Genomic DNA, 25027 nt, shown 5'->3' with positions numbered 1-25027 from the left:
TTGTGGGAATAACGTTATCATTATATGTTTTTTTTTCAATATTTGTTACTTATTCATATGTGTGTGTTTATTGGAGTGTTTTTCACTTGGTGTTATTTTCAATTATTCTGCTGTTGATAATCGACCTATTTAGTGTGGTAGTGTTGTGTGCTGTACTCATGTATATTGTAATTGTTGTGAATAATTGCATAAGGCCTGTTGTTTTCAGCTCCTGCTTAATTTGGTGGCTTTTGGCTTTATTTTTGTCTTCAGTAATTATTCTTTCTCCCCTCTTCTCTGTACAAACCGCCCAAATCAGTAGGCCAGCATGTTTTGGGACACACAGCCTGCAATTCTCACCGGCGCCACGCGATGGCAGCCCAACTCGCGACATGCGATCCTGCCTTTTCCCCATTCCCAATTCAGCGGCTTCTTCCAAAGCCAAAAGAGCCACTGACTCGCGGAGTGAACAGACAAAAGATATACAGTCCAAAAACTGCTGCTCAGGTTATACAATGTCCCTGAATTATGAAGTTAAAGAAACAGTGGGAGTTAGTACTGCTAGTTAATGTTACCTAGTAATTCTATCAAGTTATGTTCGATGCTGCTGTTTTCACATTTACGGCATTTGGCTGACGCTCTTATCCAGAGCGACTTACAATTTGGTCATTTTTTACACAGGTAGGCCAAGGTGGAGTTAGGAGTCTTGCCCAAGGAATCTCATTGGTATAGTGTAGGGTGTTTGCCCAGGTGGGGATTGAACCCCAGTCTACAGTGTAGAAGGCAGAGGTGTTAACCACTACGCTATCCCAACCACATTTTTATTAACAACACTGTAAAACAGTTTGTAAATTAAGCGTTTATTAGTTGGTTCTTCCTAAAGAAGGGCGCTTTGAGGAAATGGCTGTTGGTGCTTTTAATGTATAGCCCACCCGTGCACTGGTTAGCCCACTGGAAGACTAAATCGTATAGCTTGCTAATATAAACAAGTTGGAAAACACTAAAATTTAATTCTTTTACAAAACTCAAATTGTGTTGGACCACATAAGCAGAACACGGCCACGTTCTATCAAGGCCGCAGCTACGCAGATTGGAGCGCAGCGCACGGCGGATTGGAACACAGCGGAGCAGCAGCTGTTAGCGGCCTGCCGCTCTAGTGCCCTAAGTAGGCTGCAGGTAGCCCGATTGGGCCGCACTGCCTGGTTTCACTCTATTTATATCTGCCTTGAGGTGTCGAGTTTCCCAGCTTGCTCTCCGCCGCTGAGCGTCCCTGTCAGCGCCCGTTATGTCAGCGCACTGAAGTTTTCTTTCTCTTCTTATCGAACTCCGAAGAAAAGCTTTGTTTCTTGTTGTTAGTGTCTGAGAAAAGCGTGGAAATGTCGAATGTCACCTATCACATTTCCAACCTGTTGGAAAAAATGACATCCACTGACAAAGATTTTCGGTAAGACAGCGTTGCTTGCTGGACTCATGACTAATGTTTGTAAAAATAGGACGTTAGTGGAAAGTCATATGATTGCTTTTGAACAACTTGTGTACTTTTTCTTTTATTATTAGTGTTCATTTTCTCTAAAAAGCACTCTAGTTTACTGGGTTACAGGCCTCCTAGTTTACTGTTGCTGCTTCGTCATTGTCTGTAAAAAGCCACTCAGTGTCCAACAGGTGAAATGGTGAAATCTGGATAATGGATATGGCTATTTAGTGGATACTCTTAAGTACGTATGTCCTTTCAGTTGAGGAGGCGCCATCCTTTACTGTCCCATGTTGTGATTTTATCTCTATTATAAAGTATGCGTTTCTGATAGACTGTTACAGCTGCATGACATACTTACTATGTAGTCCTATAACTACAAAATAGATCATTTTGTCAAGATAAATGATCATTTAGTGACCAAAGAAGAGGAGAAAGTTCATATTTGGTCACCATCACCCTGATCGCACTAATGCTCTTGGGGCTGAGTGCAATCAAACCCTCACAGCAATGTTCCCACATCTAGTGTAAAGCCTTCCCAGAAGAGTAGAGGCTGTTACTGCAGGAAAAGACAAACTCGCTATTAATACCCCTCATTTCAGAAGACATGCTGGGTGAGCAGGTGTCTGCAAACTTGGTGAAATTTGCATTATGGATATGCTGTGGCTGCTGTGTGGGTACTTGAAGCACATGTGTATTGTCCATTAATGGGTCACCATCTTTTGTCCGTCCCATGTTGTGATTGTATAATCATTGTAAATAACTGTGCAGCTATTATGCATGGCACATGTATGGCTATTATATGACTGTAACTACATAATAAAGTAATGTTGCCCACAACAATTATAATTTAGTATCTAGATCAGTGTTTACACCTGGTTAACTCCTTGGAGACTGTTGCTAGACCTGTTTGACTCTCATTTAGGTTTATGGCCACCAATGATCTGATGATGGAGCTGCAGAAAGATTCCATAAAGCTCGATGAGGACAGTGAGAGGAAGGTGGTGACCATGCTGCTAAAACTTCTGGAGGACAAAAACGGCGAAGTTCAGAACCTTGCGGTAAAATGGTAGGCAAGTTGTTAATCGATTTTGCCAAATTAGGCTTAATAACAACTGTATAATTCATAAGTTGTTCATATTCAAGTGCATCATACATTATATTTCCAAAAGACACAATGACAGATCAGGCCCACAACACAATCTTATCTGGCTCACAAAAGTATTTTGAATTTTCTATTAATATTAGCACCTTCTGCCCGATGACAGCTGGGATAGGCTCCAGCACCCCACCGCAACCCAGGAGGATAAGCGGTTTAGATGATGTGTGTATGTGTGTGTATTAATATTAGCCCATTTTACAACATGTGCACAACAGTCCCCAGCATGCACTGCAACGTAATGTGTGCTCTGACTCTCCTACCCCAACAACAGTCTATGGGACAGCGGTGACATCACAGTTCTATACAGTTCCACACAGTTCCACACGGGTCTTATCACCAAACACACTAGATCGCATTTCAGCTGCAGTTCAACCAGTTTAAGCGCTTAATGTCAGCTCAGCTGCCCAGAAACTAGAGCCAAAGAACTAAAGAACCTGTACTATAGAAAAGATACCAGGTGTGTAGTTCAAGCAAATAGGTCTGTTTAAAAGACTGAGCTCCTGGAAGCATTGAAATGTTGAATATTTCAAGTATTCATGTCATATTTCAAGGCCTGCTACAAGTGCCTGAGTTTTGCTGTTGAAATAGCGGCTTATTTTGAATAAAAAATGGCCAGTTCAGGTTATACACACACACACACACACACACACACACACACACACACACACACACACATCTTCTAAACCGCTTATCCTTCTGGGTCACAGGGGGAGCTGGAGCCCATCCCAGCAGTCATTGGATGGAAGGCACAGCTGGGTTATAGTAAAATGATAATTAAAAATGAAATAAAAACATAGTGTTTACTGGCCCTCAGATTTGCTGAGAATTTTATTGTGGCTTTTTCAGTGGCTGAGTTTGACACTTTCGCAATACACCATACCAACATGCGTTAAGGTCACCATGCCCAGTGCAAAGCATTATCCAGGCAGGTTTTAAACCACCCAGCATGGAGTAATGGAGCTCTATCCAGTACCTCTGGGATGAGCTGAGTGGCCTATGACCCAGAGCTAATTATCCATCATCAGAACCTGACCACACTCTTGCGGCTGAATGCAGTCAAATCCTCAGACCAATGTTCCAGCATCAAGTTTAAAGCCTTCCCAGAAGAGTAGAGGCTGTTACTGCAGCAAAGGAGGATAAACTCTCTATTAATACACTTCATTTCATGCAAAGGTTTCAACACCACAGCCAAGTTACATGTATTGATTTTTGGTTATGTCAAAGTTAATACATCCTCTACAGGGAACTTAAATATGGCATTTTCTGCCTTATTTTCCTGCAGTTTCTATGCATTTGATGAATTAAATATATATATATGTATATATATATATATATATATATATATATATATATATATATATATATATATATATATATATATATATACATATATATATATATATATATAATATAAAATGTGCCATAATAATTTTTGCATTTTGTTTTTAATTTTGTTTTATTCTTTCTATATTTTAAATTCAGCAAAGAAAGAACCTAAGAAACCATACAAAACAAAAGGTCATTTGACCAGGGGTCCCCAGATCTTTGCACACAACTGTATAGTGTGTTTGGATGCAAAATAAATTAGAAATGATTCCACAAATAAAGACTGTGACTTGTTTATGACCTGTTCAGTCTAGGTCCTCTTGTCAGCAAAGTGAAGGAATATCAGGTGGAGACCATGGTGGACACTCTGTGCTCCAACATGGTGTCCGACAAAGAGCAGCTCCGAGACATCTCCAGCATGGGGCTGAAGACAGTGATCGCTGAGCTGCCCCCGGCATCTGCAGGTAAAATGTCAGCAGGTGTGATGGTAAAATGTTGCAATATTGTATCATATGTTCTGTGATAAGTTTATAGTGTAATTCAAAGATCATTTGAATAAATTGATTTCCAATAGACTATATATGTTCTGTAATAGCACCATTTTTACTGACCTCTGTTTTAAGGTTTGTGTCTGACGGCTAACGTTTGTAAAAAGATCACGTCCCAGTTGATTGGCGCCATGGGGAAGCAGGACGATGTGTCTGTGCAACTGGAAGCCCTGGACATTCTCTCTGATATGCTGGGAAGGTGTGTGTTTTATATGCATTAAAGCATTTTCATCTCTGTCTCAGAGCCAGTTCACATTTGTGCCATATTCTGGCACATAAGGCACCTGACCCAAGTATAGTGACCATCAGCAGCTCCTATTTACATTGCTCAACTGAGTTGGGGGCTGCAATCATAGGTATACATACCTAGATGTTGCGTTGGGTCCAGCCAGGCACGTCAACGGCATCGCCATTTTGGGGAGGTCATCGCTGCTGGACCCCATTCAGTACCATTAGAGAGTTACAGTTTAAAGAAAGAAACTGTCCAAAATTATACTATTTCAAGAACATTGCGCTCAGAAATTGGGCTAGGACTATATAACAGAGGGAACGCAGCGACCTATGCTCATGTTTATGTGATGATTATTGTTTCTGTGATGTTTATGTGTAGAGATGGCCGTGTGTAATTGTTTGGTTTTGATGGGTCACTTATTTACACAGTTTTCCTCTTACCCTAAATGTAGTCAATCAAACAAGGGTCTGAAGATTGCATCTTTACTTTTTCACTAGAGGGTAATGTAGCTAACAAGTAGTGGACGTTTATCTTTCTGAAACTGTATTTATCCATTTTCATAGTTATCAGTATCGCGCTTGCCTCATACGGCATTAGTCAAGTACTCTTTAATAGACTTGCATATGTGTTTTTTTATTTATGAAAAATGAACATGCTGTCATAAAGAGAACCTTCTGTTAATTGCTTGCTACATTAGCCTTGAAGCTACAAGCCTTCAAGATGCCTGCTGCTGTTTTTTTGCTATCCAGCACACTTTTTGGATTTAGTTTATGACTCTCTGATGTTCCTCAGGCCAGTACTGTGGGGGAGCCAATGGTCCATACCGGGCCGGTGATAGCACTTTGTAATTAAAATCAGTGACGAAATAATTGATTTCATAAAATGAAAAAATACCAGTTTTCGTTTTACAAATGTAACATTTTGTTTAAATTAAAAAATGTTTTCGTCGTTGTGTGGACATTCATGCTTTCTAATGATAAATAGGTGGATGTTGAACTGCAAAGCCCGGTTTGGTGTGTTATTTAGGAATGCTACTTAGTAGAGTATAGTAGAGTATAGAGTATAGCCATAGATATACATTCCTAAATGCCGCGTTGTCTGATGTTCTCTATCTGAGGAGACACGCCTGTGCGTCCACCATGTTGGAGAGGTCAAGATCCGCTTGTGAACAAATTCACTTGTATTGAGAGATGATGAGTCTCGGGTTAATTCGGGCACAATTTCGCTATTACTCAACCGATTTTCACCAAGTTTTGTTATAATTCTCAGACATTGATTTATCTAGGGTGCACAGACTGCTCTTGGTAGCTTTTATTTCTTTAATAACTGATTGTGCTAATTAGCCGCCTGGACCAGCAGAACAGTATTCAGTCTGCACCTTTTAGCTGTACAGCTGAGTTTAGCTGTAACTTACCAAGCTACAAATAAATAAATAAATAACCACTACATAAAGTTAAGATCCCCTGAATAGACTAACAAACAGTATGCACCACACAAACAAGAGCGTAGATCACTGCGTTTCCTCTGTTATGTAATCCTATCCCACTTTCTGGGTGCAATATTCTTGGAATAGTATAATTATGGACCGTATCAGAACTGCCGCTCTGTACTGTTACTGAAAGCATTCCAGCAATAACGTTGATCGTTGACCCAACATGGTATCTAGGTATGTCTATAGCTTCCATTACTCATTAGCTACATTAGCTTAGTAGGTGCAAGGCTTCAGAATGGCTACTACTACTGTTTTTTTGCCATGCAACATACCTTTGGGACATATTTAAGGCAAGTGTGTAATGATTTAGGCTTGTAGTTTGCACAGTGGTGGGCTATCTTCCATTATAGCTACATTCGCTTGGTACGTTAGCTCAGCTAGATTTGGGTTGAGAAGAAAACTGTAAATGAGATTTTTCAGTAACATTTCATCCTTGTAGGCTGAGCAGTACACTGGTCAGCTTTCACCAGTCCATCCTGACCAGTCTGCTCCCCCAGCTGACCAGCCCACGGATGGCAGTCAGGAAACGTGCCATCATGGCCCTGGGTCACCTGGTACCCAGCTGTAGCCCTGCACTCTTCACCCAGCTTGCTGAACACCTCATGAAGGAACTGTCCCGGGGGTCACCTGGGGCTAATACACGCACCTACATCCAGTGCCTGACCACCATCACCCGTCAAGGAGGGCACAGAGTTGGTGAGACCGAGCTTCGTTTTCTGTTATTTACGAGACCATATAAAACTATGTCACTTATATTCATTGTAAAAAATTAGAGGTCAGCTCAACTCAAAATGATATAGCAACTGATTACATGGCTATTTTTGAGTTGACTCAACTTGAAGACAGACAACTCAAATTTCTTAGTTGAGTCAAAAATTGTCTTAATGCTTTTAGTACTGCATCTCAGTTATGTAAATAAAATTAACTTGTTTTTAATTAAAAAAAAACACATTCAGTTTAGTTTCTCTAACCGAGATGCAGATCTAGAAACAGTAGCTTGGAGAATTTTTGACTCAACTAAGACCTTGAGTTGTATGAACTCTGGTGTCTTCAAGTTGACTCACCTCAAGAAAAGCCATGTAATCAATTACTAAATCAAGTTGAACTGACCTCTCATTTTTTACAGTGTTGGTTTTAAAAGTGATAAAAAATTGATAGCTTATAGCTTGATATTGTTTTTTTAGTTAATATAGTTTCTGGTATTTTATTTTCCCAGCTAATCCCACATACAATATTTTTATGTTCATTTTCAAGCTCCCTTTATCTCTCAGAATTTAACAGGTAGTTTTAAGCAGTGGACAATGTGGCCAGAAGATGGCAGCAATATAAAAATAAGGACTGTGATAACCAGAGTGTGAAGAATGGGACACATTTAGAAGTTTAAAAGTTGAGTTATTTAAAAATACATCGTGTACAGAGAACACACTTATATATGACGTTTTTCTGCACATTTCAGTGCACAGTTTAAATTTATTTGCTCAATTTAACATATTTGAAAACAAATTAGAGACTGTTTAAAATATAAAATGTGCCCTAACTTTTGCACAGGACACATTTTATGTTCTTTTTTTTAGTTGTATTCAGTAAACAAGCACTAATTGTACATTAAAATGTGCAGAAGTGTGTTCTCTGTACAGGATGCGTGAACATATTCTCAGTTAGAAAATCGACCAATCATGTCGTTTAACCAGGGTGCCCAAAACTTTGAATAGTGCAAAAGGTATTCACAGCCCTTTTTGTCAGATGAAAATAAAATCATTGGTGGTTTTGTATCAAGTCTTGTCCACTACTGTTCAAAAGATTGGAATCATTCATCAGTATTCTTTTATTTAAGTAATACCAATAACATGCACAACACAGATTGAAATATTGTGGATTATACATTAAAGAATATTTTAGAAGCTTTATTTAACACTTACATTTTTTCTGAGCAACAAGAAGTTCTTAACCTCTGAGACTTTCATTACATCTTAAGGCTCATTTTTAGGAAAATACATTGAAAACATTGTGATATTCTTTATTTAAAGAAGTGAGAAATTCCAGCTTGGACGTGAAGGCGGTTCTGCAGATTTTAAGACGGGAAACAATTAATAATACACTATAATTATCGGATTATTGAAATGTATGTGCCTCAAGGTTTGATCACACTGCATTCTTGATCATCTAAGTCTACGAAAACTGTAAAGTTGTAAAGGATGAGCATCAGATTTGAATCATTTTAAACATGTAACTCCATCTAAGTTGGTTTTATATTACGAAAAATCTGTGATTTCAGTGATGCTGATTCTAAACTTTTGAATAAAATGTCTTAGGTGAGCACCTGGAGAAGATTATCCCGATGATGGTGAAGTTCTGTAACGTGGAGGATGATGAATTGAGGGAGAACTGCTTTCAGGCCTTTGAAGCCTTTGTTCGCAGGTAAATCTTTTGATCTAAGCCCATGTGAAAACATTTCTTCTGATTTAGTTTATATTGCACCATAAAAACGAAACATTTGTGTTGTTTTTTTTTTTGGAAGATGCCCGAAGGAAATGTCTCCTCACATCTCCATGGTAATTAAGCTGTGCCTGAAGTATATCACCCATGACCCCAACTACAACTATGATGCTGAGGAAGACCAGGAGGACTCCATGGACCTTGAGAATGGAGAGGATGAGGACCAGGGTACCACTTTTAACTCATTAAACTCAGTGGTCAAGTGTCAGGTTGGATGGTGGGTTCTGAGAGCTGGGTGGAGGTGGGGGTACTCATCAGTACAGTATGGATGGAATTAAAATATGTGTAATAGACATTAGCTCCAATTCTGAGTTTAACTAATGTAATAAATTCAATCCAAAGGGAATGGAATGGTGTTGGTGGTGGTTGCGGGGGTGCGCCCCCTCAAATCAAGACCTTGATCACAGTACTTTGCCACATTAGGAGACTGCTCATTAAGAATCAAGGCTCATATAGACTGAATTGCCTGTTTATTTGTTATACCTGTTTTATAATTACCTTGTAATTAAATAAATTACATTTTATCAGAAACACCTTCTATGTAGGTGCACTTTGTAGATTTACAAGTACAGGCTGCAGACTGTGTCAGTCTCCCTAGGCCACATACATCAATGGAAAGGAACCACTACATTTTTTGCCTCAAATGTCAGTTTCACAGCTGGGTTGAGAGTGGTCCACTGGACAATGGATAGCAAAGTGTGCATGGCAACAAAGCATGTAGGTGTGGATCTTGGTACCCCTACAAAGTAAACCAAGTCGGAGAGCACTTTTCATTTATCAATTTCCTGTCAAAATGGACATTAAGTACAAGTTACTAATTTTTCAGACTCAGGAAAAAAATCTGAAAACAAATATGTCGTGGAAAATTACACAGAAGCCGCAACAATTAAATATAATGTGATATGTTTCAGTGTGTTATGTGTCCACACCTTTCCATTCTTTTCAGGAGACTTTCTTTTTCAAAGAAATCTGCAGGGATATTTTTCCACTCCTCCAAAGTTCAGTCTTAGAAGTTGGTTGAATTTTTGACTTTTCACAAATAATTTTAATTACAAATTTAGACTCATTATGGTTCTTCAAGGGTTCTTTAGTAAAGAATATGGTTTTGTCTGTGTAAGGTAAGTGTAAAGACTCCAAAAACCCTGCATGATGGTTCTTTACATCATGAAATGATTCTCCAGGTTGATGGAGAATGTGCTGTAGATGGTTCCATGTAGAACCTTTTTGAAAAGGTTTTATATAGCAATCAAATGAGTTCTTTTAGTGAAGCAAGCCCTCAATCTTAAGAACACTGTCACCATGCAAAGAACCCTTTAATCATGGAAAGGGTCTGTTGAATGTTCATGATTCTACAGAAACATTTTCTTTACTAAAGAACCCTTTAAGTGCCATCAGTTTTATTAATTTATTAACCATTGTTTTATTTGTTTTATATTATTTCCACAATATGTTTCAGATGAATAAGCGACCATGCATTTAACTACCACCTTTGTGATGATTTCACATCAGCGTAGCCTTTTCACATCTTTTTTTTTTTTGCATGTGTGCAGGATTCCAGTGAAAGGGATGTGAAATTATTCCAGTGGATCATAATCTCCCTGCCGAACCTCTTTTATTCTGCAGAATCTGATGACGAGTACAGCGACGATGATGACATGAGCTGGAAGGTGAGGCGCTCCTCTGTGAAGTGTCTGGAAGCGGTGATCAGTTGCCGGAGGGACCTGCTGGTGGACCTTTATGGCTCTGTGTGCCCAGCCCTGGTGTCACGCTTCAAGGAACGAGAGGAGAATGTAAAGTCAGACATTTTTCTGGCTTTTGTGGCTTTAGTGAGGCAGACTAAACCCCCCCATGGCTCCGCCTTGGATGCTGGAGCTAAAGAGGAGCCAGCAGTCACCCTCCTGAAGAAACAGGTATCGGCACAGTCAGGCATAAATCATCACACTGTGAAAAAGGCCACTTTAGTCACTGAAGGATGCATGAAAGTGGGATTGATTTCTGAACGATTTCTGACTGAATTCAATTGTAAGCAAAGTCATTCAGTGCTTTGATGTGAAGTGCTTCATTTTAGAGAAACTTGCAGAGTCAGAATTGTTCACAGTGGTGGTGATCAGACAGAACAGACAGAAACTCCCTGACAGAAAGTGATGACATGAACTTGTTACAGATACTTTGCCTTAAGTCTGAGGCACTGTTTTCTGATAGGGCTACATGCAGGGTGTTATAAGGACAAATAGTCCCCAATTTATCACAATTTTAGCATCATCAGCATCACACAGAAAATTCAGATGACACTTATAGGTTCACTGGTCATTTAGGATTGTAAATAAAATGGCAGAATATGGGTTTATGCATCATGACCAGGCTCCTTTCACCACCACTGTAAAGAAAGATAGTTGATAGGTTTCTCTACAGTGCACAACAGCTGACTGTACAGTTGTATGCAGAAGTTAATCGAGTCTGATAAAGTTAATGTTAGCAGTTGTTCCTCTGTTTGTGTCTTAGTAACAAGACACCGTATTGTACAGTTGCATGCAGATGTTTTGGTGCGCCTAGTCATCTCTTTGGCTAATTTTTTAAGTAAAAATAAGTTGACACATCCATGTGCCAAACACAAGGCCTGCTGGCCAAATCAGGCCAGTGGCACAATCCTCTTCAGCCTGCAAAAGTATTTTAATTTTCTATTAATATCAGCTCATTTTACCATAAGCTGCACTACAGTTCCCGACATGCACTGCAACATGATGCGTGCTCCCACCCCCTCTCTGACAATGATCTATGGGACAGCACCACAAAATGATGCCAGGTGTCTAGTTCAAACGAATGGGCAGTTTCAAAAAATGTACCTTCCACTGGGAACATATAAAAAGGTTTAACAGTTTTCTGCAGCTAATGTAGTCTAAGTTTAATTTTAATTTAAAAATTAATTTTAGCTTTAGTTGTTTCATTTTTTATTAAATAACTGATCAGTAAAAAATCTGAATAAATCAGTGTTCAGTGCCTATGTTTGCTGTTGTAGTTTTGGGATATTTTGAATAAACGATGGTCAGCTGGGTGCATGGTACAATGTTAAGTAAAAAATAAAACCTTTGACTAATGTAATGACATGTAATGTAATGTTAATGACATTCTGTTACTAATTCTTTAATTAGTTTCAGAACTAGTGTAGAGCCAAAATCTCTGACATTGCATTACAGTCCAATTACTTATGGACCATACTGTATGGATATTAAAGGCTTTCAGTTAATTTTGTTATAATGTAGTGGATAACAGCAATGTCCTGTATATGTTGAGATATTTTTGTAAGATTACATTTCTAAAATCAGATGTTCCTTGCATTTCTAGGTTCCTACAGTGATAAAGGCCTTACACAAACAACTGAAGGAGAAAAGCATGAAGTCCAGACAGGGCTGTTTCAGTATACTAACAGAGATGGCCAACGTGCTTCCTGGAGCACTAGGGGAGCACATTCCTAACCTCATTCCAGGTAAGAATCCTGTTCATTATAAATAATCACAGTTCATGTACGGATGTGAACCAATACTTCTTATTCTTCTCAGAATACATGTGTATGCAAACAAGTGTATATTTAAATCTACAGATACTATTTGCAGCCTTATTACATGCATTAGGTGGCATGTAATATATGTTAACTTGAAAGAACCTGGACGAAGTAATTTTATTATGGTATTGCAGTTGCATTTACACAAAGTACAAATCAGTTTCGTTTTTTTGCTTCATGGTATGTGCAAGCAGTTGTCGAAAAAACATTTAAGGTACGGTAGCATTTCAGGCGCAGTTAAGGTAGGGAGGCACATTAATAAAGCACTTGTGTGTTCCAACACACTAATAACTACACTTTCTTCAAATACATTTTAAAAATCGTATAGTTTTTTGCATTAATATGTGAATCTATTGACGTATATCATTGGACTCTCCTTGATGTTGTCTACCAGCGTGGAGGATAGTAAACCACATTTACTGTATTTGCTAATTCAGAGCTAAAAAGCCATTATCAGCATCTGTCAGAGATTCATTAACACATTGTAGATGTATAAAGGCATCTTTCTCAGATGTTGAAAAATGCAAAACAAATTCATTTTGAGAGTTATAGGGGTTTTATGACTCTCAATTGTGGAATCACACACGTGACTACCCATAAAACAGAATTAAACATAGAGAAATAAAAACACACAACAGGGAACAACACTAAAAAGAAAAGAAAAAAGGCAAAATGAGTAAGCCAACAGCAGGTATAGACAATCCGCAGTGCTCAGAAATGAATGCATTTATTGTAAACTGAAATAGCAGAAAACTTGAGCTACTGTGCTCAAATGTCTGCATTTTATTCAATTTTTGCATTCATATCTCTCTACTTATAATTATTGCGCTCGTTTTTAATGCTAATCCAGATGCATTTAGTCCCATTTTGTACACTTTATACATATTTATGTATCAATATTGGTAGATACCTACATGAAAAATAGCATCTGACTACAATTCCCATATCAGTGCATCCCTAACTCAATGGTAAATATAATATTTCTTGCATCCCTCATAAAGATACATTTTTTCTGTAGGCATTGTGTACTCCCTCACTGACAAGTCCACCTCCTCAAACATGAAGATCGACGCTCTTGCCTTCCTTCACGTCCTTCTGTCTAGCCACACCCCAGAGGTCTTTCACCCACACATCAAAGTCATTTTACCTCCTGTAATTCACTGTGTTGAAGACCCTTTCTATAAGATCACATCAGAAGCCCTCCAAGTGACTCAGCAGATGGTGAAGATGATGCGACCCCTGGAGAAACGGTCCTCTTTTGATGCAAAGCCCTACGTGAAAGATGTCTTCAGTAGCACCTTGAAGCGTTTAAAAGCAGCAGATATTGACCAGGAAGTGAAGGAGAGGGCCATCTCCTGTATGGGCCACATTGTTAGTCACTTAGGTGACCAGCTGGGTGGAGACCTGCAGCCCACCCTGCAGATCTTTTTGGAAAGACTAAAGAATGAAATCACCAGGCTCACTGCTGTGAAGACCTTGACCCTTGTTGCCGGATCTCCACTTAAGATTGACCTAAGGCCTATCTTGATGGAAGGGATCCCAATTCTTGGATCTTTTTTACGAAAGAACCAGCGTGCCCTTAAGCTGAACACACTGACAGCCTTGAACATCATTGTTACGAACTACAGCGACTGTTTCAAGCCCATTATGCTGGAGTCTGTGTTGAATGAGTTACCTGTTTTGATTCAGGAGAGTGATATGCACATATCCCAAGTGGCTATCATGCTTCTGACCTGCATGGCCAAAGTTTGCCCGTCTTCTTTAGCCAAGATAGGAGGAGCTATATTGCCTGAAGTGCTCCACTTGGTGCATTCGCCATTACTGCAAGGAGGTGCTCTTGGTTCCATAGTGGAGTTCTTCCAGGCCCTCGTGTTGACAAAGGCCAGCAATACAGGCTACAGTGATCTCATGAAAGCTTTGACTGGTCCTTTCTATAAGGCTAAATCGTCAGAGTCTATGTCCGTGCATAGGCAGTCCTATTACTCAGTGGCAAAGTGTGTGGCAGCGTTGTCCTCTGCATGTCCAAAGGAATCTTCTGGAACAGTCAACAACCTAATCCAAGAAGTGAAGAACCAGAGGACGTCAGAGTCTGTGAGAATCCTATCTTTCCTTTGCCTTGGGGAGATGGGACGTACTACAAATCTGGGAGGGCACAAGGAGCTGAAGACAGTCATCATGGAGGCATTTAGCTCCCCTAATGAAGAAGTGAAGTTTGCAGCATCCTGTACCCTTGGCAACATCTGTGTGGGAAATCTTGAGGAGTACCTGCCATTCCTACTGAAGGAGATCGGTGGTCAACCTAAGAGACAGTACCTGCTTCTCCATTCGCTCAAGGAAGTGATCAGTGCTTTGTCAGCTGAGAATCTCAAGCCTCATGTGGAGAACATCTGGACTCTGCTTTTCAAGAACTGTGAATGTGCTGAAGAAGGTACTCGTAATGTTGTGTCAGAATGTCTCGGCAAACTCACGTTGGTAAACCCATCTCAGCTTCTATCAAGACTAAAGAAGCAGTTATCTTCAGGTAAGGAGCTGCAACCAAACCATATCTCAATCATATTTTGATTTTTGTCCTGGGCTAGTGTTCCTCTGGTCCTTGGTGGTCAATCAGACAGTCAACCTCCTGTGCCAAATAGCACCCCAAGCCCTGCAGTCCTCCTCCAAGTCCACACATAGGTGAAATCACTAACTTGTTCTAGCTTTAAAAGTGGGACAGACTCATGCAAGTTATTCAAGTCTGCCTGTGAGGGATCGTGTCATTTCCCTGGCTTACAAAATTAATTTAAAATTACAAAATTAAAACAGGAATTTTAAGTCATGTATATCATCTCCAACATATTGATCAGACAACTGTAAATATAACCACCTCTGATTGATCCCCTTTTGTAATTCAAGTAATTTGGGGTAAGAGGCCGTTTCTAAGACCAGACTGAAGGCCACACAAAGGACACATAAAAGGTGCTTGCAAGCAACATTTTGAACAAGAAAAGGGACATCCTACAGCAGGAGTTCCCAATCCCAGTGCCGGTTAACTCTCATGATGCTCATGTTCAATAAGGTGTGAACATTGAGATCAGGAACCTTGCAACCTGTAGGCTCTCACAGGCATGTGCAACTTGTGACAGTGCTTAAGTAATTTTGCACTCACCTCTTACCTGGTATGGTTCAGGTGTGGTGGGACCATGTGGTGGGTCCCATGGACCATGTTGAGAAACACTGTCCTAGGCAGGTCCCAAGGGGTGTTGACAGAGTTGGTAGCGATTGAGATAAATGCATTCAAATGCAAAACCTCAAGAGCATTAAGTGTTTTGTAAATCTGTTGTTTTAGGTTCCTCTCTGGCCCGCAGTACTGTTGTGACAGCTGTGAAATTCACCATTGTAGACCATCCTGTGCCCATAGACACACTTCTTAAGGAATGCATAGGTAAAACCTTTCAATTTTATATTACACTTGTGGTAATTGTTTTTAAATCAGTAACATTATAAGAATTTTTACATACTACTTTTACTATAATTACTGTTATTTAGATTATGTAACCTAGCATTCAGAAGTTCGGAATCAATGCTTTTAATAACATAAAACCAATTTGGTTTCAGACAATTATTCTACTGTTCTAGTCTTGTAGAGCCAATAAATATAAATAGTAGTGCACTAGAAAGCTATAAATAAAAATGTAGGTGTTTAGGTGTGCCCAGAATTGATGGTCATTCTAAATTGACTTAGAAGAAGATGTAACATCTATAATTAAGTTATAATAATGTTAACATCCAAAATTATTTATGAAGTGGAAATCAAAACTCAAGACAGATCAAATTTTTAAAAATATTCTGATAGTATATTACTTAGCATTTTATCCACTTCTTGACATAACTATTTGATAAAAACTTTGTGATACTCAAATTCACATTTTATACATTATTATTATATACAAAGCAACAGAAGTTGTAAATATAAGTGATTCCAAACTTTCAAACTCTAAACATATGTCAACCTCAAGTTATTATAAAGAATCAAATTCATTTACAGGAATTGATTTCATTTCTATGTCATAAGCATAGCTGCATGTGACCAAATCTGCCGCATTTCCTCGAAAAGGTGACTTCCTGAAAGCCATCCAAGATCCTGACCTCAATGTGCGACGTGTTGCCCTGGTGATGTTCAACTCAGCCGCTCACAATAAACCTGGTCTGATTCGTGGACTCCTGACCGCAGTTCTGCCCAAGCTGTACAGTGAGACCCAGATCAGGAAAGACCTCATCCGTGAGGTAGCCTACACTGCATGCCGTTTCCTCATAACCCATTTACTAATGAGAACAGGAACATGACCAGCTCAGTAGGCATTTAGATGTTGTTTGTGGTTGAGTGGATCTAGATAAACATTACTTATGGAAGTGACTATACAAGCTAGTCTGCTAATTTCAAAATCTTAGTCTGATGAACTGAATGCAGTGTTTTCCAGAACTGATATATTATGATACTGTTTGACATTTCAGGTAGAGATGGGTCCCTTTAAGCACACAGTGGACGATGGGTTAGATGTGCGTAAAGCTGCCTTTGAGTGCATGTACACTCTGCTGGACAGCTGTCTGGATTGCCTGGACATCTTTGAATTCCTCAACCATGTAGAGGAAGGTCTAAAAGATCACTATGACATTAGAGTAAGTGTGCAGACTGACCAGTTGTTAATGTGATTCATTTTCTCATTATGATCCCATCATTCATGTCTTCTAACAGTTTACTGGTTCATTTATATTAATGATGTTAAAAAAAGGTGTGAAGACTTTAGAAAACAAAGGTGTGATGTTAGTTGTTGGTTAGTGACCCTTATTGAATGACTGCAAACTATTATGATCTACTATACAAAGAACCCGACCAGTGTTATCAGATACTTCTCTGGTAATGCTGCAAAGTACATTCGGTTCTGTTAAGCTGAATTTGCTGTCATGTTAAAGGTGTAGTAATCCTAAGATTCAGCAGCCATTCTGTAATGAACTACAGTGAAGCTCTAAACAGTTTTTTGTGTGGGATTTGTGACTGGTACAACTGCAGTAAGCAAATATTTGACTAACGTGTTGCAATATTCATATTTTATAAATGTTCACATTTGATGCTCATTTCTTTTAGCTATACATATTGAATAGATGCACTTGATTGTATCTGTACTTGTCTTCCATTGCACATCCTTTGTCACTTGCAGGTTGTTTTCTTTTTCGGTATTTGATTGGATTTCATTTTATCTTGACACCTTCACCGAAAGAAGCTCCTTGTAAATCTAATATTTCATTCTGTTCACTGAACTTAACATGATTCTTTAAGTGTTTATGACCAACCCATCTCGTCTTTCAGATGCTGACCTTCATAATGCTGGCCAGGCTTGCCTCTTTGTCTCCAGCTGCTGTGGTTCAGAGACTGGAGAGGCTAGTGGAGCCTCTTAGAGCCACATGCACTACAAAGGTAAGGCAACTTTTTTTATAGCTGGCAGGACATTTTACTTCAGCTACCCTTAAGGTCAAACTGTGCTTCATAACATCAGTTCATCACAAACATAAGTTTGCTGCACCATCTTCCTCTGAACGTTCAGGTAAAGGCTGGCTCAGTGAAGCAGGAGTTCGAGAAGCAAGAGGAGCTGAGACGCTCAGCTATGCGTGCAGTGGCTGCGCTTCTGTCCATCAGCGAAGTAGAGAAGAGTCCAATCATGGCAGACTTTGTCAACCAGATCAGAATGAACGCAGAGATGGCCACCATCTTTGAAAGTGTTCAGGGAGATCCCATATCAGGGGCTGTGGAATCTATGGACACCAGCTAGAAATCCAGTTTGGATCTGCTTACTAATGTGTGGTAACAGTTGGGACTTCTGTAAATCATTGAATGTAGATTTACTGGGACATCAGTGATTAATAGTTAAAGCTTAAAGCATTATTTTTTTTTATCAATTATTCCCTGGATGTCATAATGGGTCAGTTTCAGACTGCCAGAAGCCAGAATAGCACTAACCAATAAATACTCAGAAACACAGCCTTGTATGAACTCTCAGCCATGTAAAAGGAAAGGCTACACAAAACACCAACAGACAAAAAGGTGATTTAACATTAACTTTATTGAAAAGACAAAGCTGGCCAGATTATTCATTCTCCTCACTGCGGAGTCTTGCGTTGGGATTTGTAACCTTAATGGCCAACTGAGCTGCCCGCTCCACAATCAGCTTCCTGTTCTTTGAGGATACATTGTGGGCAATTTCTGCACAGTAGCTCCTGTGAAGTGAGCAAAAAAAAAAAAGTTATGATTAATGCAATCCAAGAGTTTAAAAACATGACACTTCTGCATGGTCAGGGAAATGACACTTCACTTGAACTGCAAAGTGTTCTGAAGAATTCCAGACTTGTCTAGCCTAGAAATGGTAGAACCAACTCTTTGCAACTCCTCTTTCTTTCAAAGAAAAGTGTCAATAGCAAGTGTCTAGAGTCAAGGGGAAATGCAAACTGCAGTGCAGTTTCACTCTACATAAATTCAAACATTCTATTTTCAAGCTAAATATTAATCTTCTAATGACTTGTTGCAGATTACCTTCCACCTGCCAGCTACAGGAAAAGCTAGAGGTGGAATGGGCATCTCCTCTGCTGCACTCTCTCTCTCTCCACACTTAATAACTAACAAGAATCGTAAACCTGGCAGGTACAATGCTGGAGATGAGAAACTCCAGGTTGTGGTCCTGGTGCAGTTCGAGATGTGAATGAGCTAATACACCGTGCCAGGCAAATAAAACTTTTCCTTAAATAAACCTACAGCATACAAGGCATTTTCTGCATCCTAATTAATAGAAACGGCAAAAAAAACATTTTCGGTGGTGCAGTGTCAGTTAAAGCAATGAATATCAATACGCTTTGAGCATTTTGTAGCTAGCCAGTACTGATACTGACCAATTCCTGTTCCATTAAAGGAAAAAAAAGTGAGCCCTGTCTAACTGAATGTAGTACACACTGTACTCAACTGATTCATCTTAAAATGTGGCACTACTGTTTTGTTGGTGCACTGTCTGCTCAAACTTGAGACTTCAGGAGAAAGTACTTATCAGCTGTAAATGCTTTTTTTACATAGCAAAATTAAACTAACCCACCATTAATACAAATAGACCATTTTCACTTTCTGCACACAATAAATAACCTGTTCAGTGCAGAATGTACTTAAAACAGTGTTCACTTAAGTTGATGAGTCTACTGCTCAGAATTTTAGGATTTTCATGGAATCCATCAGCATCCCAATGAAACTGAACCCATTTCACTAAAACCTGTTTACACCTTGTATTAACATGTTTCACACCTAAAAGTACTTTGGTCAGACACCATTTACACGTTTTTTCTTTACACTGTTTACACCTGGGCGGCACGGTGGCGTGGTGGGTAGCGCTGTCGCCTCACAGCGAGGAGGGCCTGGGTTCGATTCCCTGGCCGGGTGACCGGGGTCCTCTCTGTGTGGAGTTTGCATGTTCTCCCCTGTCTGCGTGGGTTTCCTCCGGGTTCTCCGGTTTCCTCCCACAGTCCAAAGACATGCAGTCAGGCCAATTGGATGTGCTAAATTGCCCCTAGATGTGAGTGTGTGAGTGACTGTCTGTGTCTGTCTGTCTGCCCTGCGATGGACTGGCGACCCATCCAGGGTGTATCCTGCCTTCCGCCCGAAGACTGCTGGGATAGGCTCCAGCACCCCCCGTGTTTGAACGTGTTAGAGATCCATATACGGTTGCATGAGCAGAAAATGTGCATGTCGAGGTGAGAAGATACAGAAATGGAAGATGAAGGAAACGTGAGGCTGAATTAACCCCAACCCAAGAGCCTCCTTGCATTCTGGGCTAATTGAAGTGTCCAAGTCAAGTGGGCCGACTTAAGTAAAACAAACGTGCCGACATGCTATTCAACAGGGTAAAGTAAAACCTGATCTTAAGTTCCATTGGGCACACATTTTAGTGACAGGTGTAAACGGAACCCAGACAAATTTTAACCCGATGACAAAATGTTAATGCAAATGTGTCTCCATTACGACCAGATTACATCTGATTTTACTTTTACTACATTTTCCCCTCTGCTCAGTGATAAAACGCAACCACCTTACGTATTGAACAGACAGTGCACACGTTGCCAACACAGCTACGGACATCATTAGGTTCTCAAGCTCCAACAGGAAACGCAATGCTTAAAATCCTTACTTGTTGCTCATCATAAGAACTTCAAGCTCCTTGACATTGTGGACCAGGAACTTCTTGAACCCAGTGGGCAGCATGTGCTTGGTCTTTTTGTTACTACCGTAACCAATGTTTGGCATCAACATCTGCCCCTTAAAGCGCCTACGGACCCTGTTGTCAATACCTCTGGGCTTTCTCCAGTTTTTCTGCAAGAACAACAGTTCACGTTAGGGGTGCACACATCCACAAAACATCTAGCAGGCGCCAATTTTTGCAACATCTCTATTCAAACATGAACAGCACCATACAATGCTCTTTTGCAAGTCTACAGACAGTAGTACTTTTAATCCACAGGTAACCAAAACCTTTCAAGCACAAGAGAAAAAAGAAAACAAGGACCATACCCTGATCTTAACATAACGGTCAGATTGATGTCTGATGAACTTCTTGGTCCTTTTCTTTACAATGTTGGGCCTGGTGAGGGGTCTTAGGATAGCCATAGCTGCGGGTAAAAATACACAGGCAATCAGTTAAAAAAAAATAAAGCGTTTATTCATATTCAAATGAACGTGTCAGGATGTGTGGTACACGTTGATCTACCATTAGGAGAACAAGTGACTGATAAACACATGCAGTTCACAAACACATTACAAGGCCTTCTCAGCCAGCCGGAGGTAGCTGCAGCACTTCTACTAGAAAATGCAGACTAGCCACAGAAAACAAAAACGCTGCACACACGTCGCTGGACTGCTTTGAAGGAAACCGTGATATACAGCGCAGCGACATGAGCTGTGTTGATCAGTTTTACGGTACGGCATTGAAGACGTGACGCTGTTAGCTAGTTAGCTAGCAGGCTAGCACTGCTAAGCTACCGTCATGAAGCTCGTGACGGATTCTTAAGTTACATAACGCACAAACTTCAAGGTCTACCAACACATTAAATTATCAGCGTTTAAAGCTGTGTCCAGGCCAGTACAGCCTCTCGCATACAACAGGACAAGCCGACCACTTCGCTACTCCACACCGGTATCCATGTCAGTTAGTCAGGGACACTCTTGGTCAAAATAGACAATATTCGCAGCGTTTAGCTAACACTACGACAACATCTCAAACAATCGAATGTTTATCTGTATAAATATGAGTGGATGAATGTGTTACAGCGTTTAACTGAGTGGATGATGTTGGATTTATCGGGACTCACCGCTCGGCCTGTCTGCACACAGAGGCGCAGCGCTAGAGAAGAGGGGGAAGAGCGCAGGGGACGCTGGGAAACACACCAGCTCACACAGGAACTCTCTTACGCCGCGTTTTAATAATAAAAGCTTTCCAAATAAATCTGCGCGAATTTGTTTATGGAGCTCATTTTCACCACATAAACATAAAAACACCATCTAATATATTTTTTCATTCTTAAGCAAATTACTCAGGAAATTTTCAGGAAATATATCATGATATTGAAAATCTATATATGTATAGATACATATATATCTCAGACACGATGCAGCAAGGAACAAGAAGTACAAACTGTGAAAGTGTAGACATCGTGTTCAAACAAAATTAAACTACGTAGAAAGAATAAATACGATAAATTAAACAGAGATTAGACACGGTAAACAGACAGGACAGTGCAGCACCGACACAGCACTCATTCTGGACATGAGGTAGTGGGATAAGGTGCAGAGATATTTAACATGCTGTGATCTGCGAGTCACGCAGTCAGATGACAGATATAAACACAGCAGTTATTGAGGCAGTAAAACCTGAGTAAACAGTGAAAACAGTGTAGCAGTAATGTTCCAGATAGTGAGAGAGACCCCAATGATCTTGTCAGCTCTCCTCACTATACGCTGTAGGGTCTTGCGGTCTGAGGCGGTGCAATTCCCAAACCAGCTGCTCAGGATGCTCTCCACAGTCCCCAGTAGAACATGGTGATGGACGATGGGAGGGGGGGAGATAAGCCTTCTTCAGTCTCTGCAGGAAAATCTCAGGAGACATCTGCTTCCCATCACCACCACTGTGAGCAATTCTGTAGTTTTCCTACAGTGGTACATTTTAGGTCAGACCGGCCGGAATGATTGGAATTACATCTTGGTGATTTACTTATGCAGTTGCATTTAAATTTTGAAAAAAACATCTCCGCTATTCAGTTTAATATTTAGTTTTATGAATACTTTTCTATGTGAAAATGTGCCGTCAGATCTAAGACTTTTGGCAAGACAAAAAGGAGGCTTAAACAAAAGTTAATCAGTTCATTTATATAAACATCTAACACACTTCATGGGTGTGCTGGAGCCTGTCATAGGGCAGAAGGCAGGAACCACCCTGCACAGGTTGCCAGTTCATCACAGTGCATACACATGCACACCTAGGGCCAGTTTATTATCTCCAGTTCACCTGACTTCATGTCTGTGGGAGGAAATCCATACAGACGTAGGGGGAACATACAAACTCCACACAGAAAGGACCATGGTAGTCCAGGCATGGGGTCATACCCAGGCGCTTCTTGCTGTGTGGCAACATCGCTATTCATTTATCATTTCATCGTTTGCTTCTATCGCCTGTCCAAAAAAAATCCATCATGTTCTGTAAATCACAGCATTGCACCAACTTTCTGCCACTATTTCTGCCTTCTGTTTCCTGTAACATTGCACTTTTAAAGAAGCTGCTTCTTTTTATCATGTCTTAACCTGCCTGACCACACGTGTGTGCCTCCCGCAGTGCTGCTGAATGTGACGTTTGGAATGTGCTCACAGACGTGTTGCATTTCATGTGCAGTGGCATTTCCCTCAAACTGGGCGTTTGCATCTCTGATTAGCACTTTCACTGAATCTCACCCACTTCCTGCTGTCCTTAAACAGGGCAGACTCACCCTCAAAGTATTTCCTTTTTGTCAGTGTATGCATACGTGTGAGAACAGCTGCAGTCTTAAAAATAAAGATGCTAAAACTGGTCTTTGGAATGATGCCAAAGGTCTTTGTCACTGAAAGGTCTATGTTACTTGTCACGTTATTTTAATGTTCTGTACCGCAGCATTGCATCCATTAGCCTTGATAGTTTGACAGCATTCTCAATTTTATATTCTTTTCTGGCACAGTCCATCTGTGTTTTCTCACTACAATACCCAGTAATTGCCTTATGCATATCTGTATCGCAACTAGTGGGCGCCCCCCCTCATGGTGGTAAAGAAATGAATTCATATAAAGGCTAATAACTACAGACGTTCCTAGAAGTAGTGTTTCTGTTTCATTAGGCAGCTAGTGGGGCAAAATAAAACCAAACAAACAGCCGCCACTTGCCACAAAGTTTTTCAAAAGTTCCTTTCACTGTTAATATGCATCATCAGATGGAGATTGCCATCGTCTTTAGATGAAAAAGGCTTACTTTTGACACTGTTTCTGGTTAGTAAGCATCCTTGCAAGAGATGCAAGTGATGGTTTCAAGTTGGCCGGAAAACATGGGCCCTATAAAACATTGTTTTTGTAAATGATGTGCAACTTTGAAGAACTGTTTAAAGAAAACCTTTAAATGGCCAAGACCTGCCAGCAGGTGCAGCATTCTATTCCAAACTCCTACAATCCTGTGCAAAAATCTGAACACCCCCAAACAAATGGCATGTTTTGCTGCTTAAATTGACAACAAGTGAACACATCCTCTTCAGAAAGCACACTTGGACATGAATTCAGATACCCAAGGTAGAATATTACTCCAGTAAAAGTAGAAGTCCCCCCTTTAGACCTCCAATAAAAGTATTTGCCTTCACATGTACTTAAGTATCGAAAGTAAAAGTGTTGGGACAGGGGCAACAAAAGACTGAGAAAGTTGAGAAATGCTAAAAGACATAAAAGATTGGATGTCAAATTATTTTCTGTTACTTAACTCAGATAAAACAGAGGTCCTGCTTCTTGGTTCAAAATTAGCCAGAAACAGACTGTCTAACTCAACACTAAAACTTAACAATCTCTCAGTTTCATCAAGCCTATCTGTTAAAAATCTTGGTGTCATGATAGACGCTGATCTCTCCTTCGACACACATATAACTAATATTACTAGAACAGCTTTCCTGCATCTCCGCAATATCGCTAAATTAAGAAATTCATTATCTCTACAGGATGCAGAAAAGCTAGTTCATGCATTTATCACTTCAAGGCTAGATTATTGTAATGCCCTGCTGTCTGGATGTCCCAGCAAAAGCCTTAACAAGCTTCAGCTAGTCCAGAACGCTGCAGCCAGAGTCCTCACAAGAACTAGGAAGTTTGACCATATTAGTCCAGTTTTATCAGCCCTGCACTGGTTACCAGTTAAATTTCGCATTGATTATAAAATTCTATTACTGACTTATAAAGCTCTAAACGGACTCGCCCCTCAGTACCTGTTTGAGCTCCTCTCCCTCTATGAACCATCACGCCTACTTAGATCACAAGGTGCTGGCTTACTACTGGTACCTAGAATTAATAATGCTACATCAGGGGGGAGAGCTTTCTCATACAAAGCCCCCCAGCTCTGGAATAATCTTCCTGCTAATGGTCGGGAATCAGACACAGCCCCAATCTTTAAGTCTAGGCTAAAAACTTATTTGTACAGTCAAGCATTT

The 25027-nt window shown here is 40.1% G+C and overlaps 2 protein-coding genes across 2 annotated transcripts; one reads left to right on the top strand and one right to left on the bottom strand.

The window, feature by feature from the left end:
- Positions 1-1217: 1217 nt before the first annotated feature.
- On the top strand, positions 1218-18278 carry cand2 (cullin-associated and neddylation-dissociated 2 (putative)). The gene is made up of 15 exons (XM_017713340.1): positions 1218-1423; positions 2376-2519; positions 4248-4402; positions 4562-4685; positions 6650-6906; positions 8523-8628; positions 8729-8874; positions 10330-10616; positions 12049-12190; positions 13284-14786; positions 15591-15686; positions 16359-16528; positions 16757-16921; positions 17610-17717; positions 17845-18278. The coding sequence occupies exons 1-15, from the start codon at positions 1356-1358 to the stop codon at positions 18067-18069; spliced, it is 3696 nt and encodes a 1231-aa protein (XP_017568829.1). The 5' UTR covers positions 1218-1355; the 3' UTR covers positions 18070-18278.
- A 63-nt stretch (positions 18279-18341) lies between these two features.
- On the bottom strand, positions 18342-21737 carry rpl32 (ribosomal protein L32). Its single transcript, XM_017713341.2, has 4 exons — positions 21638-21737; positions 20841-20938; positions 20461-20642; positions 18342-18514 (listed from the first exon to the last, which is right to left on the bottom strand). The coding sequence occupies exons 2-4, from the start codon at positions 20934-20936 to the stop codon at positions 18385-18387; spliced, it is 408 nt and encodes a 135-aa protein (XP_017568830.1). The 5' UTR covers positions 20937-20938; positions 21638-21737; the 3' UTR covers positions 18342-18384.
- Between the last annotated feature and the right edge of the window lie 3290 nt (positions 21738-25027).

This window comes from Pygocentrus nattereri, chromosome 21 (assembly GCF_015220715.1).
Source record: "Pygocentrus nattereri isolate fPygNat1 chromosome 21, fPygNat1.pri, whole genome shotgun sequence".
Classification (NCBI taxonomy): Eukaryota; Metazoa; Chordata; class Actinopteri; order Characiformes; family Serrasalmidae; genus Pygocentrus; species Pygocentrus nattereri.
This window is presented reverse-complemented; position numbering and strand designations above follow the sequence as displayed.

Excerpts from the sequence above, each read along its gene's own strand:
- rpl32 (XM_017713341.2), bottom strand. The coding sequence starts at position 20,936 with ATGGCTATCCTAAGACCCCTCACCAGGCCCAACATTGTAAAGAAAAGG. Across the intron at positions 20,643-20,840 it reads ACCGTTATGTTAAGATCAGG|AAAAACTGGAGAAAGCCCAG; the intron begins GTATGGTCCTTG and ends TTGTTCTTGCAG. Across the intron at positions 18,515-20,460 it reads GTTCTTATGATGAGCAACAA|GAGCTACTGTGCAGAAATTG; the intron begins GTAAGGATTTTA and ends CTCACTTCACAG.
- cand2 (XM_017713340.1), top strand. The coding sequence starts at position 1,356 with ATGTCGAATGTCACCTATCACATTTCCAACCTGTTGGAAAAAATGACA. Across the intron at positions 14,787-15,590 it reads AAAGAAGCAGTTATCTTCAG|GTTCCTCTCTGGCCCGCAGT; the intron begins GTAAGGAGCTGC and ends CTGTTGTTTTAG. Across the intron at positions 15,687-16,358 it reads ACTTCTTAAGGAATGCATAG|GTGACTTCCTGAAAGCCATC; the intron begins GTAAAACCTTTC and ends TTCCTCGAAAAG.